At 38.9% G+C, this 18,859-nt stretch overlaps 1 protein-coding gene across 4 annotated transcripts in view; it reads left to right on the forward strand.

Moving 5' to 3' along the window:
* The window catches only part of TANGO2 (transport and golgi organization 2 homolog), a 156,817-nt gene extending 138,278 nt beyond the window's left edge, over positions 1–18,539 (forward strand). For all 4 annotated transcript variants that reach the window (XM_075216794.1, XM_075216768.1, XM_075216778.1 and 1 more), the window contains 3 exons: positions 11,079–11,232; positions 13,787–13,891; positions 15,279–18,539. In XM_075216794.1, the coding sequence (XP_075072895.1) occupies positions 11,079–11,232; positions 13,787–13,891; positions 15,279–15,399 (380 nt within the window). In that variant the 3' untranslated portion in view covers positions 15,400–18,539. The remainder of the gene's footprint in view (positions 1–11,078; positions 11,233–13,786; positions 13,892–15,278) is intronic.
* The last annotated feature ends 320 nt before the right edge of the window (positions 18,540–18,859 follow it).

Raw genomic sequence — 18,859 nt, forward strand, 5'->3', positions numbered from 1 at the left:
AATCACTCAGCCTATCAGAACGAGTGACTCTCGTCATGATTGACAGTTTTATCCGCCAATCAGCAATGATTTAGACTTTAACTCCGCGTATCAGGCTTTCTATTGGTCTGAAATTGTCACAACTTAAATCAATAGAGGGAACGACGTTATGTTGATATTATTCGGAGTGATGATTGGAACATCAATCCATGATTATCAAAAACTGTCAAGGCTGACCAACCTTCTAGTATAGACAATAATAAACATATTATGTCTTAATAAAATTATTAATTGACTTATAATATTATATCAAATTGTAAAATTCAATGTCAGCAACTGTTATAAAAAACTCTATAATCTCATGTGATATTAAGTATTCTTATTCAGAATGCTTATGAGGAAGGAATAATGAACAAAAAAGATCATGACTTCCTATGGCTTGAAAACCCCAAAGTAGCCACTTTTTATGTACTTCCTAAAGTTCATATGAATGAAACGAAACCACCGGGCAGGCCGATAGTTTCAGGCCTAGACAATCTAACTGAGAAAGCTAACATATATGTTGATGGTCACCTGAGAGAATTTGTATTTTCCTTACCTTCATACGGTCATAGGAATGCTCTCTCTATGGTATGGCGAACACTAGGATGCTCCTTATATTGTATGTGTGTGTGTATGTATATGTGTGTGCTTATATATATATATATATATATATATATATATATATATATTATTATTATTATTATTATTATTATTATTATTATTATTATTATATGTGTGTGTATCTATATGTGTATGTTTTTTATTATTATGTTGTTGTAGTTAATTGGGATTGCAGGGGCATAAATGGCCCCAGACTACTATATTTTCAAACTCGCTTCACATGCCGGTTTAAACCTCCAGTGCACAAGTTGTTTAGAAACAACTTTACTATATGCTGCTTATTCCGGGAGAAAGTAGTATTAAAGTGAATAACACAATTCGAAAAATGGACAGTCAGAGTTACAAATAATACAATATACAATCGCACATAAATAGGGATCAAGCAATTCCTTTCACAAGGCGCTAAGCATGGGTGGCATTTCTGTAAAATTATACAAAATTATATTTTTGTACAATTTCACACAATTGCTGGTCTCGGGCAGTCTAACCCTTCGATGTCTGAGCCGTTGATTATTGTTCTACCTAAGCCCATGAAAGGTCCTCTCCATCCTGACTCTTACTGCTCTATCTCTCTAATGGGTTCTGATGTTAAAATCCTGACCAAGATCCTTGCCACTCATCTTAATTCTGTTATTAGCCAGATTGTGCACCAAGTCCAAACGGGTTCTTGCCAGCTAAGTCCACCACTACAAAACTGCGTCGCCTGTTTATGCATTTACAAATGGTCCATAGGGTTGAGGTGGGGTCAGTGGTGGTGTCTCTTAACGCTGCCAAGGCCTTCAACTCAGTCGAGTCGAGTGGGTCTACCAATGGGAGGTACTGAAGTGTTTTGGCCTTGGTCAAAACTTTATTTGGTGGCTGCAGCTATTATACTCCACCCCCGTGGCGAAGGTGTGTTAATGGTTACACAGTGGCCCCGTTTGGTCTGGCGAGGGTCACATACAGAATTTTCAAAGGTCAACTGGAATAAATCCAGTATCTTTCTGGTCCATGGTGTGCTCCCTGTTGTGTTAACTCCTTGCCACTCTCTACAGTGGACACCGCACTTTAAGTACCTGGGAATTTGTATATCTCCTGTCCCTGCAGACTTTATAAAATTAAACATTGACATGATTTCTGACTATAAGCTCAAGTTCCACTCGTGGAAGCGGTTCCCTCTCACTATGTCAGGAAAATTCACCTTTTTAAGATAATTGTGCAACATAAATATCTTTATGTATTACATCAGTCTCCCATACATATCCCCAACCGGGTATTTCAGTTCATAAATACATTTGTCTCATCTTTTATTTAAGGTGACAAATAAGCCAGGATAAAATTAGGCACCGTTTTTAAATCCAAAGCATCGGGTGGTTTGGCTTCACCCAACCTTAATTTTTGTTTTGTTTTGGCAGCGCAACTATCTCACTTGATTGACTAGTTGCGGGCCTCTAGCAATAATGCTCTGTTGGGATTCTTCGGTGAATAAATGGGGTCTCCTGTTCCTCCACTTAAGGTGCTTCTGGTGGGCAAGTTGGCTAAAATATTAACTCTATTGTTTCAGAGACGATTATGGTGTGGTCCACGGCTCACAACAACTTAGGTGGGGAGGGCTTTGATCAGGACACTCCACTCTAGCATAATGGAATACTCCACAAATTACATACATTAACAAAAGATACTATTTGCCATGTTTGGATTGGGCCATTTTTACAGTAATGGGGTGTTTAAATCCTTTAATCAACTGCGGCAGGACCTTGGACTTTATCGGTCCTTACAGCTGAGACATGCTGTCTCTTCTCAGTTTGGTAAATTCCCTCCCCGAATATATGCTTCCCCTATTAAGAAGTTATTGTTGACTATGGGTAGGAGACTAGTCATATCTACGCTGTACTCAGTGCTTAACTTCCATTATGCACCTTATGGCCTACTGCCGATCAAATCCAAATGGAGCCATGTCCTTAAGAGTGTTAGAGATGCCACATTGTGCATTCGGTTCCAACAAATTCATCTATACCTGTTACATAAAGAGTATCACTCCCTTATTGCTTTGGTCAGGATTGGTGGCAGGCAAGTCTCTGACTGCCCAAAATGTGGGTTGCTGGTTTGTAATATTGGGCACTTGTTATGGGAATGTCGAGTGGTGTATGTTTTTTGGACTGCTGTGTGGGACTGTATCTGTTGCACGGTAATTGCGGATTCTCCCCTTGACCCCAAGGTGTGTCTTTTTGGTTCTTCCCTGAAAGATAATTTGAACAAATCTCTCTCTCAGTATATTTTCATTCTTACAAGTCTGGCAAAAGTTATTATTGCCCGTATGTGGCTTGCTGCTGATGGTCCAGAGATGAATTACCCTGGGCAGCACGGTGGCTAAGTGGTTAGCACTTCTGCCTTACAGCACTGGGGTCATGAATTCTTATCTGTGAGGAGTTTGTATGTTCTCCCAGTGTTTGCGTGGGTTTCCTCTGGGTGCTCCAGTTTCCTCCCACACTCCAAAAACATACTGGTAGGTTAATTGGCTGCTATCAAAATTGACCCTAGTCTGTGTGTGTGTGTGTGTGTGTGTGTGTGTGTGTGTGTGTGTGTGTGTGTGTGTGTGTGTGTGTGTGTGTTAGGGAATTTAGACTGTAAGCTCCAATGGGGCAGGGACTGATGTGAATGAGTTCTCTGTACAGCGCTGCGGAATCAGTGGCCCTATATAAATAAATGGTGATGATGATGAAACAGTATATGTATACTAGTAGAAATGTACAACATAAGTACCACAAGATATGGTCCCCATGGTATACTTCACATATAGACTTTGCGTTGATTAGCTTGACCTATACTGTCACTCTCATATACCGTAATTCTCACTTCTCTCCACTGATGGACTCCTGGTATGTCTGACCTTGCTCGCTTTCCTTTGTAATATTTATCTTATACTACTCTGGATTCAGCTTGCATTCACTGCTTTACTATTTGCAACTTCTGTCACTTCTGATGTGCTTGTCCATGCTTGAATATCCATGTATAATGTTTATATGTTTTTTATGGAAAGGTATGTTGACAGCTTCCTTCATGACCACATGTACTTTGTTTAGCATGGTGGTTAGACCACCCATTACTCATTTTTACAGATGGGTTATCTTTTAGTTCCTTTTAGTATTTGTTTGTTTGTTTTTAAAAAATAATAAAAAATACTTCATTAAAAAAAAAAAAATTTGGTGAAAGAGGTGCAGACATGAGGAAAAGTGGCAGATTCAATTCCCTAAATATCCACACGAGGTGCCTTCGGATCGGCCGCAAGACACTTTGCGTGGGTATTTTTTGACAGATTTTTACTCACACCACATAGAAGAGCGAGCAAAACTCAGTGTTACTTTTTACCGTAGTAATGGTAAAAAAAGTGTGTCCACCATGTTCTTAAGAACATCACAGGCAATTTCATCTGCCCCAAAGGGTCAGTTGTAGAGAGGGTCCTTCATGTGAGAGCAGTCTAGAGGGAAAGGACAAAGCTGTGTCAAAAGGAATCTTATTAATGGGTGAACACAAATGGTTTGTTTGCCAGATCCGTAGGATTTATGAACATGGCTGTCCAATAAGGTTAAGGTTAATGTTCTAAATTGTATTCCATGATTAAGTACATCCCACTGCAAACGTATAGGAAGTTATTGAGCTCCTTCAGGATGCTCAATTTTCTCCCAACCACAAAGGTTCATAGTGAAATCCGATCACTCATTTGCTGAACAGTTATATTTTTAAGCCCTTTACCAAACACTTAGATGGCCAAATCCGCAGATCGCACTGTATATTAATTTGGGCCCAAAAAGTACTTATAATTGATTGTAAAGCGCTATGGAATTTGCTGGCGCTATATAAATAAATGATGATGATGTTGATGACGATATCCCTATAATCGTTACAGGTTTTAGAATATACAAAAAAAAGCATATTTCCTATGTTTAATTAATGCCATGAAAATACTGTATCTAATGGATCATGCAAAATTGTTATTGTAATTTTTTTTTCTGTTTTATACATGTATAATGCCCATAAATCTTAACGCTTTCTGAATGCAAAATGTTCTACTTTACATATGTTGAATTCCCATTATTTCAATTTAATGGAATTGTTTATTCATCAAAAGCTAATTTTCCATGTTGGGCCTCAATTTGCCTTTTGTCTAAAATAAACTTGTTTCATCTGTAGATAGATCTGTATCCTATCTATATATGGATGGATAGATATTGTCTTGCCCTGCACTTAGCATGAATGGCAAAAGTCCTTTTAATAGCAACTGTTGAATTGGAATGAATAGTAGAGGAACATATTGCATAGCATAAATGGTATGCGGCAGATATATTACTCCCATGTGCTTCTGTACATGACAAACATGTAATGTCTTATTTCAATGTGCAGTTCTGTGTGTTTATATCACCATCGTCAACAATTATTTTTATGGTGCCAGCAGATTCTGTAGCACTTTACAATTGCGGACAAACACAGATATAAACAATACTGGGTAATCCTAAGAGGTAAGAAGGCCCTGTTTGCAACCTTATAATCTATGGAACAATGGAAGTTTGATACATGAGGTTAAGTCTACATATTGCATTTCGGTCCAGCCAAATTGCAAAGGTAAAAAGCGATTTGTCTGCTATGTGATCCAGTCACAAAGCAATGTTCCGGGGATCACAGGGTCAGAGGGTTTTTGTATTGTGTGAGCTGTGTAAAGGGTGATAATAGGGTAGTCAAGTAAGATTAAGAGGGTGGTTGAAAACCCACCTCTTCAGGCAATCTTACAATATTCCTCAGAGAACTCTTGAAGGTTTGTAGACCAAAAGAAAGTCGTATTGTGCAAAGGAGAGAATGCCATAGAGTAGGTGTAGCTTGAAAAAAAGTCCTGTAAATGGGAATGGGAGCATGTAATGAGTGGATTAGAGATGCAGATCTTGGGCAGAAAGGAGTGGTTCAATTAGGAGATATTTTGAGACAAGTGAGGAGATGTATGTTGGTACAGTTTTGTTGATGACTTTGTAGATTAGTAGGAGTATTTTATATTGGATTTGATAAAAAACAGGCAACCAGTGTAGAGACTGACAGAATGGCTCAGCAGAGGAAGAACAATTTTGCAAGGAAAATCAATCTAGCAGCTGTGTGCAAAAGAGATTGTAGGGGTGAGAGTCTATTTCAGGGAAGAAGAGTAAGGAGGGAATTACAGTAGTTAGTGTGGAAAATGATGAGTGCACGAATTAGAGTTTTTGCAGCGGATATGTGCGTATTCTGGAAAAGTTTTTAAAAGGATAGTTCTGAGTCAAGGATCACACCTAGGCAGAGAGCTTGCAGGGTGGGATTTAGGATCATGTTGTCAACAGAAATAGAAAAGTCAGGTAGGTGACTTCTTTTGGCAGGTGGGAATATTATTAACTTGGTTTTTGAAAGTTTGAGTTGCCGAGAGGACATCCAAGATGAAATGGCAGAAAGACAGTCGGTAACGCGAGACAACACAGATGGTGAGAGATCAGGAGAGGATAGCTAAATTTGTTTATAATCTGCATGGAGACGATACTGAAATCCAAAGGAGCTTATTAGTTTCCCTGGAGAAGTGGTATAGATAGATGGAGAACAGCAGAGGACCTAGTACTGAGCCTTGTGGTACTCCAAGTGATAAAGGAAGTGGAGCAGAGATGGATCAAGAGAGATTAAAACTTAAGAGCGATAAGAAAGGGTAGGCTGAGAACCAGGATAGGACAGTGTCTTGAAGTCCTAGGGATTGTAGTGTTTGAGAAGAGCGTGATCAACAGTGTCAAATGCAGCAGAGGGATCCAGGAGAATTAGAAAAGAGTAATGGCCTTTACTTATAGCAGTGATCAAATGATTGACAACCTTAGTCAACACATTCTCTGTGGAGTGTTGAGAACAAAAGCCTGACTAAAGAGAATGCAGTAGGTTGTTGCGGAAAGGAAGTGTGTGAGGCGAATGTAGGCAAGTCTCTAGAAGCTTGGAGAGGCGTGGGAGCTGAGAGATGGAATATTAATTTATGAGAGAGTTTGGGTGAGAATATTGTTTTTTCAGTATAGGAGTAATCACTGCTTGCTTGTATATTAACTAGAAGTTCCCATACGAGGGAGATATTACACATTTTAGTTAGAGATGGAATGAGCACAGGAGACAGGAATCTAACGATTTGTGAGGGTATAGGGTCAGAAGGACAAGAGATAGAGTAGGGGAAGATCAGCAGAGAGTAGATACTTAATCTTCATTTGTGGGATGAAATGAGGCATGAGGTTAGAGAGAGTAGTTTGGAAGCGGCATTGGAACGTGAATTAGCAATAGGGTTGTTGAAATCACCCAGGATGATGGTGGGGATGTTGTATGATGAGAAGCGAGGGAACCATAAAGGAAATCTTCAGGAAATTGTTGGCGTGGTCCAGAGGGGGCGATAGATCTCAGCAACACGCATCGAGAATGGATTAATAATCTGAATAGCATGTACTTCAAAAGATGTGAACATAAGTCATGAGACGTTTGGTAGAACTGTGAATGTGCATTTTGGAGAAATTAGTAGTACAACCCCACCTCCTTGTTTGCCTCCAGGTCTGGTGGTGTGGGTGAAATGGAGGCCACCATGTGAAAGTGCTGCAGGTGAGCCAGTGTTTGATTGTGTGAACTATATTCTAGGTTGAGGTTGTTTGAGAGGAAGAGATCATGTATGGAGGTAAGTTTGTTACAAACAGAGTGTGCATTCCAAAGAGCACATTAAAAAGACTTTGGAAGAGAAGGAAGACAGGTGATGCATTTGAGGTTTGCTGGATTTCAGTAGTGTTCTGATATATGTGTATTGGAGGAGTGTGGGGGACATTTATATGCATGTATACTGTGTGACAATAAATATATTTAATTTAGGAATCAGATGGTCCCTCTAAGTCAGTTTGTTTGGGACTCATGAATGGGTAGGGGACACTTTATTTTTCCTTGTTAAGTAAACCTTCAAAAATGACCCAATAGGAAGGTTACTGCTTAAAATTATTTTTGCACCATAGTTCCAGGCTCAGATGCTGATGCTGTGCCCTAAATTGAAAATCATCTTAAAATGTCTTTATAAACATAAGTTGAGCATTTTTCTGTCACTTGTCACACAGTAAATATACATTATACACTCAGCTAAACCAGACACTAGAGGGGGAGTGGTCAGCCCACGAAGGACAGCTAGTACAATAGTGTAGTATATAAAGAATGCAGTGTGTATATAGAGTACACAGTCTTGACTTGCCCTTTAGATTGGGCAAAACAGTCACCAAAAATTGGGATTGTCCCACTAGACCAGGCTTGGCTAACCTGTGGCACTCCAGTGTTGTGAAACTACAAGCCCCAGCATGCTTTGCCAATATATAGCAGCTTATTACTGGAAGGGTATGCTAGGACTTGCCACAGGTTAGCCAAGCCTGCACTAGACTCAGAACATTTGACAGACTGTCCTACCTGTTCTTGTCACTTTTACCACCTGTGGCTGCTGGTTTCTTTAGTTGCGGCTTGTCTGGATCCTGGAATGTTGAGGGCACTGTTTGGAAAAAAATAATGGGTACATTTAGTAAATTTCAACCAGCCCCGGTGTTAAATCAATAGGACCCACAATTAATTCTTAGGACTTCCTAGAGCCCCAACATTAAAGTAATAGTATTCCCATTTAATAAACCTATTTCCCTCCCTCCAGACAGCTCCTGCAATAAATTAAACGCATTTACGTATAATAAATACACCTCTTTCCCGCAACCGTCACTGCCATTATATAATTCATATTCACATTTAATAAATAGACCTCATGCTCCTCAAACTCAGCCCCACATTCAATTAATAGCCCCCAAACCACCCCATCTTAAATTAATAATCCCCACTATAAAAATAAATTGCCCCACCTTCACCCTACAAACAAAATAGCACCCATTATTTAGCCACCACCTACCACACACACATTACATTGCCACAAGCCCGCTGTGCCATCACACACACAATACTGTGCCCCTTAATCACCATGCTGTGCCTCTTTATGATCACACTGCGCCCTCCATGCTGCTTTTGCCGCTGCCCCCTTCTCTTGGCCCTCTTCATCACCCTGTGCCATGCTGCTTTGGCCGCCCTTCACACTCTGCCATGCTGTCTTTCTCCCTTTTCACTCTCTGCCATGCTGTCTTTCTCCCTTTTCACTCTCTGCCATGCTGTCTTTCTCACTTTTCACTCTCTGCCATGCTGTCTTTCTCACTTTTCACTCTCTGCCATGCTGTCTTTCTCCCTTTTCACTCTCTGCCATGCTGTCTTTCTCCCTTTTCACTCTCTGCCATGCTGTCTTTCTCCCTTTTCACTCTCTGCCATGCTGTCTGTGCTCCCCCTTCACTCTCTGCCATGCTGTCTGTGCTTCCCCTTCACTCTCTGCCATGCTGTCTATGCTCCCCCTTCACTCTCTGCCATGCTGTCTGTGCTCCCCCTTCACTCTCTGCCATGCTGTCTGTGCTCCCCCTTCACTCTCTGCCATGCTGTCTGTGCTCCCCCTTCACTCTCTGCCATGCTGTCTGTGCTCCCCCTTCATTCTCTGCCATGCTCCCTCCTTGCTTCCGTTCTTTCACTTACCTTTTCTAATGGCTTCTTTCTTCTCTTCTTCTCTTTTCTCTTCTGTCTTCTTCACGACTCCTCTCTACAGCGCTCCTCACTGAACGTCGGGCATGATGACGTCATGCCCCTGACATTCAGTGCAAACGGAGCAGAGAGGAGGGGCGCCGGCGCTGCTCTCACGTAAGTTTTTTTTGTTTTTTTTTAAAGTTTCCCGCTTCTCCCACCAACGAAAAGGGGAGCAATCAGGGTCGGGGGCCTGCCGGGGGATAGCCCGGCCCCCCAGCGGGCCAGTCCGACCCTGCATATATATATATTTTCTTGTGCAGTGTTCATTTGCTAGCCAAAACTCCTATAACATATATGACCATTAATCTGTAATCTAGTGGGTTGCTTAGTTAATTCAGTTACATTCTGATTGATTCACTGTTGATGAATTTCAGTGTCGGTGGTACAAAGAAAATAGGACATTCTTTTAAATAACCGTTTATGTTTACAAACTCTGCAGTTGGACTGCTGACCTCTTTACTTTTCTTGCAATCTCTAATTGGCACCCTCGTTAAACTGTGATGATCTTTTGGTTTTCCTCATTAAACTTATTTAATGGCTTATCCCATTTGCTGCCAGAGATATGTAATTAGTGAGCTGCTATATCTACAATGTTGTCTTTGTGAGTTTTTTCTATTTTACGAGTGTTTAAGTGATGAATTGGGTAAACAATGAGATCCCCCTCACTGTCTTTGCGTAATCCTAAAGATGATGGTTACTATGAGTAGACTATGTCATGCTATCGTATTGCTTTGAGTTGCAGATGAATGCAACAAGTTAACACATATAAGCCGGAAAGCTTATGCCTCTGGTGATACAGCAGCTGCAAGGTTACAGGTTACTTATTATTAACTTTGAGCAGCCAACATTTAGCCATGCTTGAAATAGATGATGGTTGGTGAGGGCTAATGGTAAGGGTTAATCAGTGCGCTACAGTAATCCACCAGGTAATTCAGTAGGTACAATCCATTCTAGCGATTTCTAAATTCTGTATGTTTATAGCAAGCCTAATGAGGTATGATTAGCTAGGGAGCCAATGAAAAGACATTCAATTCAGGTGCAAAATGTTACCCTAGACCCATTGGTGAAGGAAAGAAGACTTAATACTAATGTGGAATTTCTCGTGATTTCTTTGTAATCCATCAAAGATGTTCCTTGATGCTGCAGTTCACTCTCGAATCAGAGGGTTTTACTAGCTGCCTTCTGAAATATATATCCATCTGGTCCAATGCACATTGTGATTCCCTTCTGCTAGATTCCAAACCACTGACTGACATTTAACGGTTACATGTGGTTCTTTAAAGACACTAAAGTGCATTGTATATGCTGCTCTAGTTTGGTTGTATTTGGGGTGACATTGACAAGAATCTGAACAATTTAATTTACAGTACCTGTGTATGTAATGGTAGCAGTAATGCAGAAATACACAGCCAAAGAATATAATCCGTAAATAAAAATGTTTACTTTTCCTGCTTAAATTCATTACAGTTGCATGTTGTTGCTCCTGCCCCAGTAGTAGATGTGACACAAACGTTACTGCTGACTTATGTTGCTTTATTTTAAGGACTTGCTGAGTGGTTTTTGTCATTGTTTACTCTTCAGTTTACTAAGATTCATTTTTTAAAAGGATTAACTATGGCACATTAACAGTGCAGTTGTGAATTTGCTAAACACACGAAAAGCAATGGACATATAGATTTTAATGCCATGGGTAGACTGTTTTAACCACTTTCTGACTCTGCTAACGTCTAAAACTGTGATTGAGGTTTGAAAGTGGTTATTCTTTCAGATGTGTGAAATGTTACATTTAATCAATCCCACAGGACTATATGGCCTAAGCTGCAGCCTACTGGATACTCCTTGGAAGAAACTCCAACATGGGAAGAATCTTTTTGCTGACGTGATCAAAAGGAGCCAGGACATTGCCAGGGAAGACTTAGTGCAGGAGCTCATTAAAGTGATGAATAATGAAGAGCAGTAAGTACAAAACGACCTAGATATTGTTTTCAAAGTGCCGCAGCAGCATTTTTCTCCCTTGGTCTCAAGAAGTCCAATCTGTTCTCAAAGCTTAAGAATTGCTAGATCAAGCCATGCAATGATTTATGTACATAGTGTACAGCTGTATTAATTTATTATTTGCAGTGCTTCATTGCATAGTTGCTCTACAGGTTCATTTTTGAGAAAATTGTGAACAAGCTCTTTTTTACAAAGGTATAACCAGTAAAGAGGATGCATCTGTAATATCGACCCTCTATGCACAGAGATGTGATATTTCTGTTATTAGGCTTGCCAAGCTATTTGAGCTATACCATTAATATTAATAGAAGTATAAACTTTTTTTTCCTCACTAAAAACACCAAGATTATCTGAAAATCTGCGCAAGTGGCTATGGAGAAAGTGTACCTTTATGCTCATAGCTAGCTTTTAGTTTTTCTATACTTAGTCCAGAGAACAATCTAAAAATGTATTTTAAGTAATAACCATGTCCAAGGCCTTAACAAATTGTTTAAGGAGTCCCAGGTTAATATGGAATGGTAGGAGAATGACAACCAATGATGATCGCTGCACCTACAGTCATGTCTTCTCTTGAAGGTCATGTCATTTTTTTCCCAATGATCTTGCTTTGCCTTGCTATCCCACAAGCAGATGAGACAAGGGTACTTCTTATATCCACTTTGCTGCACAAGCAATAAGTTTACCATCTTTAGATCAACACAAATAGACAACTGGTGCTCGTGATATCATCATCAGTTATTTATATAGCGCCACTGATTCCGCAGCGCTGTACAGAGAACTCACTTACATCAGTCCCTGCCCCATTGGGGCTTACAGTCTATATTCCCTAACATACATACACACACACACAGACAGAGCGAGAGAGAGAGACTAGGGTCAATTTTTGATAGCAGCCAATTAACCTACCAGTATGTTTTTTGGGGAGTGTGGGAGGAAACCGGAGCACCTGTAGGAAAACAACGCAAACACAGGGAGAACATACAAACTCCACAGAGATAAGACCATGGTCGGGAATTGAACTCCTGACCCCAGCGCTGTGAGGCAGAAGTAGTTTCCTCCCACACTCCAAAAACATACTGGTAGGTTAATTGGTTGCTATCAAAAATTGACCCTAGTCTCTCTCTCTCTCTGTCTGTGTATGTTAGGGAATTTAGACTGTAAGCCCCAATGGGGCAGGGACTGATGTAAGTGAGTTCTCTGTACAGCGCTGCAGATTTTGTGGCGCTATATAAATAAAGGGTGATGATGATCGTATACTTAAAGGCTCATTTACTAACACACTGAATTTAGTGGCAATCTATGTATACAACCATAGCAACCAACCAGATACTTGCTTTCATTTTCTAAATTGTACTATACATATAAAATGTAACTGCTGATTAGTTGCTGTAGTTCAGTGCAGTGTTCATTGTTCAACTTGCTATTAGTAAATGAAAAAAAGAATTAAGTGGCATTTCACTGAATGGCTACAGAATCCAGCAGCTGCTGTAGATGGTCTGCACAATCCACTCTCACTACATTATTATTACTATTATTATTATTATTATTATTATGTCCAAGTGACTATTTTGCACTGATTACATTTTGTAGATTGCTTCTTGTTAGTAAATGGACTCAACAGTCCAGATTTGCCCAATGTGTTTGTGTCTGAGATGTACAGACCTTAATGTTGTGTTTTTCCTACTCCGATATCTTCATGAGTTAACTGGAGTTCATTAGCTTGCTCTAGAAATGGTAAGAGAACTCACTGCTCCAAGGTTCATGGCTCACTTACCCAAGTTCCCCTCCATAGAGTCAGAAGTCCTATGTGCAGGCAGTATTTCTGTCAGAAGTGGCTCCCTCCTTCTAACATATCGGCTGCCACTCTGTCCACCTCCCTAAACTACTGCCGATCCATCCTCCTGCCAAAATAACACAACCTACCTTGAGAAGCTCACCAACCATTCAATGCTCAGCACACACTTGCCCAATTAATTCCCTACCTCAAAAGTGACTTTGTATAAATGGTGGCAAAATGCTGGCCTATTCTAACAACAGTAATATCTTCTTGATAATCTGGAGTCTATAACATAGCCCATTTTAAAAGGTGTACTATTTAGCTAATAATCATATTACAGCAGATATTTTTTCCATGTTAATCTGTCTACATATACTCTCTGTCTTGTATTTTTAGCATGGGCGAGTTTGGACTTAAGAAATGTCTACACAGAATTGTTTTGTACTTTCATTGTGTCACACACACTGAGCTCCCTCTAGTGCCATTTAGTAAGTAATACTCGTGAGCAATTCTGGGTTGCTGTCAGATCATTGTCATAATAGAAGAATCCTAGAAGAAATGTAGCTCTCAGATTGCATTAATTAAAATTATAGTATGGAAATTTGCTTTATACGTTTGTTACCATTAGTGTCTAATTATTTTTGGTGTGATGTGAATCCTACTGCAGTCATCCATTTTTGACTGCTTTGTGTGCATCTCATGGTTTCTGTCTCTGTTCTCTCTGGATGTATCTTCTAGACAGTTGCCGGATCCAGCTATAGAAGAACAGGGAAAGGACTTTGTTCGGCCAATCCTTAGCAGTTATTCCGCAGTGTGTGTTCGTTGCCCAGGCTATGGAACAAGGTATGGTTAATGTATCACCGACTCGGAAAATGCACAAGAAACCCTTGTCACCATGGTTAACCCAAATTGGGGATGTGGGCAGAAATTACATTAGAGGAGGAGATCGATTTGAGGGTCAAAAGTTGTATTTGAGGGAAAAAAGCAGGCAAAGAATGCATGAGGTTGCAGTGTTTGGAGTTTTCCATTCAGTTCAAGGTATGAGAGGGTGTTGAAGAATATCAGTATTGTACCTGTGATCAAACATCTAGAAGGTGGTCATGTGAAATGTTAAATTATTTCTGCAATATGAACAGTATTGGCATGTGCCATAAAATTATGTACATTTACATTTAGGTATTGATGCCTTGATAACAGATAAAACATTTACATGTAAATTTGATTGTATCAGTGACTCATTTTGAGTGAGAGCCACAATGACATATCTGTCAAAGTATGTGCAATCCAGTAGCTGAAGCAGACCAAAACTGTGTGTAGGGCATATATGTGGATGTACTATCATTTAAAGGACCAGTAAATCTAAAATACTCATTTGCTCCTGTAACATAGCGACAATAACATATCTATCTATGTATCTTATCTATCTTCAAAACTATAAGACTTTGCCATACAACCTGTTAAACATTTTCGATGAAACTATCCCCTTAGCATAAAATGCTCACGTGATAAAATGCTCTCCTATCTTTCCTATGGTCACTATCGCAAAGTGACCACCTTTGTGATAGTGACTGGAGGGGAGAGCAGTAAGATGCGGTGAGAGATCCGAAGATCCCTCTAACACAATACTCTCCCCACAGAGCAGATCTGAGAAATTACACATATGGTAATGTATTCCAGCCTGAGCTGGCGTACATTACCGTATGTGTAAATACCTTTTCAGAACTTATTAAATTGCAGTATATAGCAGTCCTCATAGACATCTATGCGGACTGCTATATATTTCAGAAAAAAATGCAAAGCAGCAGTGATATTTATGATATCTTCTTCCTAGCACAGATAATAAATGTGCACATTCCGTAAAGGTGCGTCGGTCCTTCGAGGGAATTTAATGCAAAAAATCATTAATAAATAGGCCCCAGATAGAGATATAGATAGAGATATTCATATCTATGAATGCTGTAAGGAGATCTTTTATATTGGCATCTCGTGTTTTAGGTTTAGTGGTCCTTTTTAATAACTTGGTATTATCACACTACTATGAAGGCAGCAGCTAGTATATTAACTCCACCAGTGTCCTGTGCTGGACAAACTTGGGTTCAGCAAATGGATGAGTTATCGTGATATCAGAATCCCATTGGAAGGAAAGATTTTTTTTTCTTTTTTTTTTTTTTAAATAAATATCACTGTTGTTTTTGTTTCTACTTATGTATTTTTCTGTCTTTTGTTTTAGGACAAACACCATTGTTCTGATTGATGGGGAAGGGCATGTGACCTTCACAGAACGCACAATGTTAAACTGTGACATCACTCAGTGGAAAACTAGTACTTATCAGTTTAAGCTGCAACAGTAGCGCCTCTTCATTACAACAAGTGTCTGTTAACCAAGGATAAATATACATATCAAACACATTGAACTTCTGGTTCCTAAAATGATTAAATTATTGAAATATTTCATCAACCAGCACAAAAGCCAGAGAACCAAAATGTTTCCAGCAGTACAATTGAAAGCACAGTCACCAACTTGGTGTGAAATGTTGTTTTTTCTTTGTTTTCTAAAACTACTTTTTTAAAGTGTTTACTTGTATCTTCTTTGTGTTACAAGCACATCAATTATCTATCTAAAAAAAACAAAAAACAAACCTGTGATGGGTTGCAAAAACCTCAAAATGATGTTTAATGCTTTAGAATTATAGGCAGAAATTGAAAAATATTAGTTTCTTGTCTGTACCCTTCTAGTTCAGTCATATAATATATGGCTAATAATGTAAACAAGTCACTGTGCTTAGATTTGTAATGTGATCACATACCAGTTTATTTATTTGGCCCTAAGATAGATTATCATTTTATGAGTGGTCCTGGGAGGCTAGTTGCTTTAAAAAAAAAGCAACAACAAAAAAAAAAGCAACAACCTAACATTGGCCACTAAAGGACATTTGTTTGTAATTCTGTATAACTAGCTTTTAATATTATATGTCAGGCTTTCACAAGAACCAAGCCATTACCACACACTCACAAGCACATTAAATAAAGCCAGATCTTGCCAATTGCTGAGTCATTTGGGGTTAAGAAGTGGATGAAATGCGATCATGATTCAGTAAGAAACTCGTTTTAAAATGTTGTTCCAGCAGAGCTGTGACTAATATCCAGGCCAGGTGAGCCTCCTTAATTTTTGCATGGAAAGCGCCATACACTGTAGTATCACAGATTGAGGTGCAGGTTCACATTTTACAGATTTACAAATGCCTTACATTTCTGGTAGATGAGAGAACAGATAAATATAAATGTCATGATGTTGGTAAACTGTTCTCTGTGACATAGCACTGACTGTAGGTGAGTAACTCCTGGAAGAACTGTGCCAAGTGGATTCATTATGAAACAACATAACCTTAGAGATTCTCTAGCCCATACAAACCTATTTTGTTGAAGCCCCTTGGTTTACCACTTCCGTAAAGTGGTAGTTCTTGCTGTTTGCTATAACAAATGGCTGTTACATAAAAACAATCCATCTTGATCTGCTTTTTTCTCGGTCATCCTTATCTATGTCTGAGCTTTTTGACTACCAGGTGGCTTTCTCCTTCTACATCCGATTCTATATAACCTGTTTTTACCAAGTGGAGTTTGACCAAAGAAGTGCATGATCAGGTGTGGCAGGCTAGATATCAAATGTAATTACCAAAAACCACTACCGGCCACTGGAGGGGAATGCAAAGTAAGCATTTCTTTTAACATTTTGGGGCTAGAGATTACCTTTGTCAGTTATTTGTCAATGCAACCTAGCATTGAAAAATAGTGAATTTGTATTATATTGCCTAGTGACTATGGGCTAACATGCTTAAAATGCATTAGGTGCAGCACCTGCTTTTTTTCTTCGACTCTCGCCCCACTGAACCTGCTGATTTAAGAATGCAGAAGATGGAAAGGTTTAAAAAAAATCGTCTGGATTGCCTAAACATTTATTGCTTTTTGAAGAGCCATGTAACAACAAATGTATGTTTTACTCTGTTTCTCCTTCAGTACCTACTATGGAACAATGTAACATAATCTCAAATATACCACATAATTAGTACAAATTAAAGAAGGTGCTTTTGACCTCGCCCATGGGTAATATATTTTAAAAAGCAGCACAAATGCATGATATATTTTTATTTTGCATTTTACAATGCAAATATGAAGATGTAGAAATGGGGAAACTGAATATATGATAATTACAAATTTTACATATTGATAATAGTAAGTAAACAAAAGACAAAAGTAAACAGGTTACAAAAAATAAAGGGCATAATTCAAAATAGCACAAATAGATGAGAATGTAACTCCTATTAGTCACATTGTGTAAACGGTGTTAGTTTGGGTATTTTGGATGGTCTATCTTCCCCATTGTGAAAATTGGACACTATTGTGTATTTCCTTTTTTAAAATTTGTATTTATTTAATAGTTTCTTTTGAAAGTAGTTTTGCATTCTGTAAAACACACAAATCAAAATGTAATGATCAAAATTACATAATATTAAAATGATCTTTACATGTTAAACTATTCGTTTTGGAGTTCCAGGCAAACCAGTCTGATCTGATAAGTATTGTGCTGTTACATGGGCCAAAAGCATGTTTTCATAACACCACATTCATATATGATTCAAGGAATTTCCAGTTTTGGCTTTCCCCTTGGTCCTTGAGCCAGGAATTACCAGCCCTCAGCTGTTTGTTACCAGACATTCACCTGTGCTGTGAAGTGTAACTGAAAATGAAGACACAAATCTGTGCTTGGACCATTACAACAAATACAGGCCACCTTGTAGTAATTGTGAATCTATAATGCCATTTTGTTCTTTTCCACATTGCACTACCCATCCCTTTTTTCTCAGCATATATTCAGTTTCATTATTACTTATAAGTCTAACTTAAATTTTAAAAAATCTGGCATCTAGCAATGAATTGATTAGCACATACTCTCCCATCACTCCTGTTCAATAACATGCTTTGTCCACAATGCTTTTTTCAAAAGTACACTGCCATTGTGTAACATGCTGCTCTCCATAACTGTACTAACGGGTGGCAGCTCCCAGTCCATTTTAGAAGTGCGCTTCTCCTCATGTGGAAGCGGTTGCCAGTGGTGTCGCCCCTCCTGACACCAGCAGGTGCTCACTGCAGTGCCTGAGAAATAGTTTTTATATTGTCATTAACATTTTGGTCTTGATTTTTTCCTGATAATTCTTATGTCTGGTGTCAGTTTGACTGTTTGAATTTCTGTTACTGACCTTGGTTCATCTGACTTTGTATTTGTCTGTTTGTCTCCTTGTATCCCTGACATTCCACCTGCTTCTGACCATATCAGTCTTGTTTAACAGCTACTGCTCTAACCATAGTTAGTTGCTGCATAGTAGGGTTACTTGTGTCCATCTCAAAGACACATGACCTGCTGCTCTTCATTTTATATTTTCTGCACTTTCAATATTGCATCGAATTGTCACTGATTAAAACATGTTTGGCGATTTTTTTGCTTCTATGTATATTTGTATGTATATTGGCTATTCTAACACTTATCATTAATAAATCATTAATATGATACTGGGGTTTAAAGTAAATAGAACTGAACATTTGAAAGGTATTCTACATATTAAGTTATTTCACATGAAGGGATCATTATCTTATTTTATATTTTGTTTACATAGAGTATGACATGAATGCTGCTTCTTTGTACTTCAGCTATACCTGATCACCAGTCGTATTTTTACTGTCAATACTACATTATTCCAGGAATGATTATTGATGTTTTCAGAAGACTAAGGTAAAGAGAATTGAAGAAAAAAGAAA

This window comes from Mixophyes fleayi, chromosome 1 (assembly GCF_038048845.1).
Source record: "Mixophyes fleayi isolate aMixFle1 chromosome 1, aMixFle1.hap1, whole genome shotgun sequence".
Taxonomy (NCBI): domain Eukaryota; kingdom Metazoa; phylum Chordata; class Amphibia; order Anura; family Limnodynastidae; genus Mixophyes; species Mixophyes fleayi.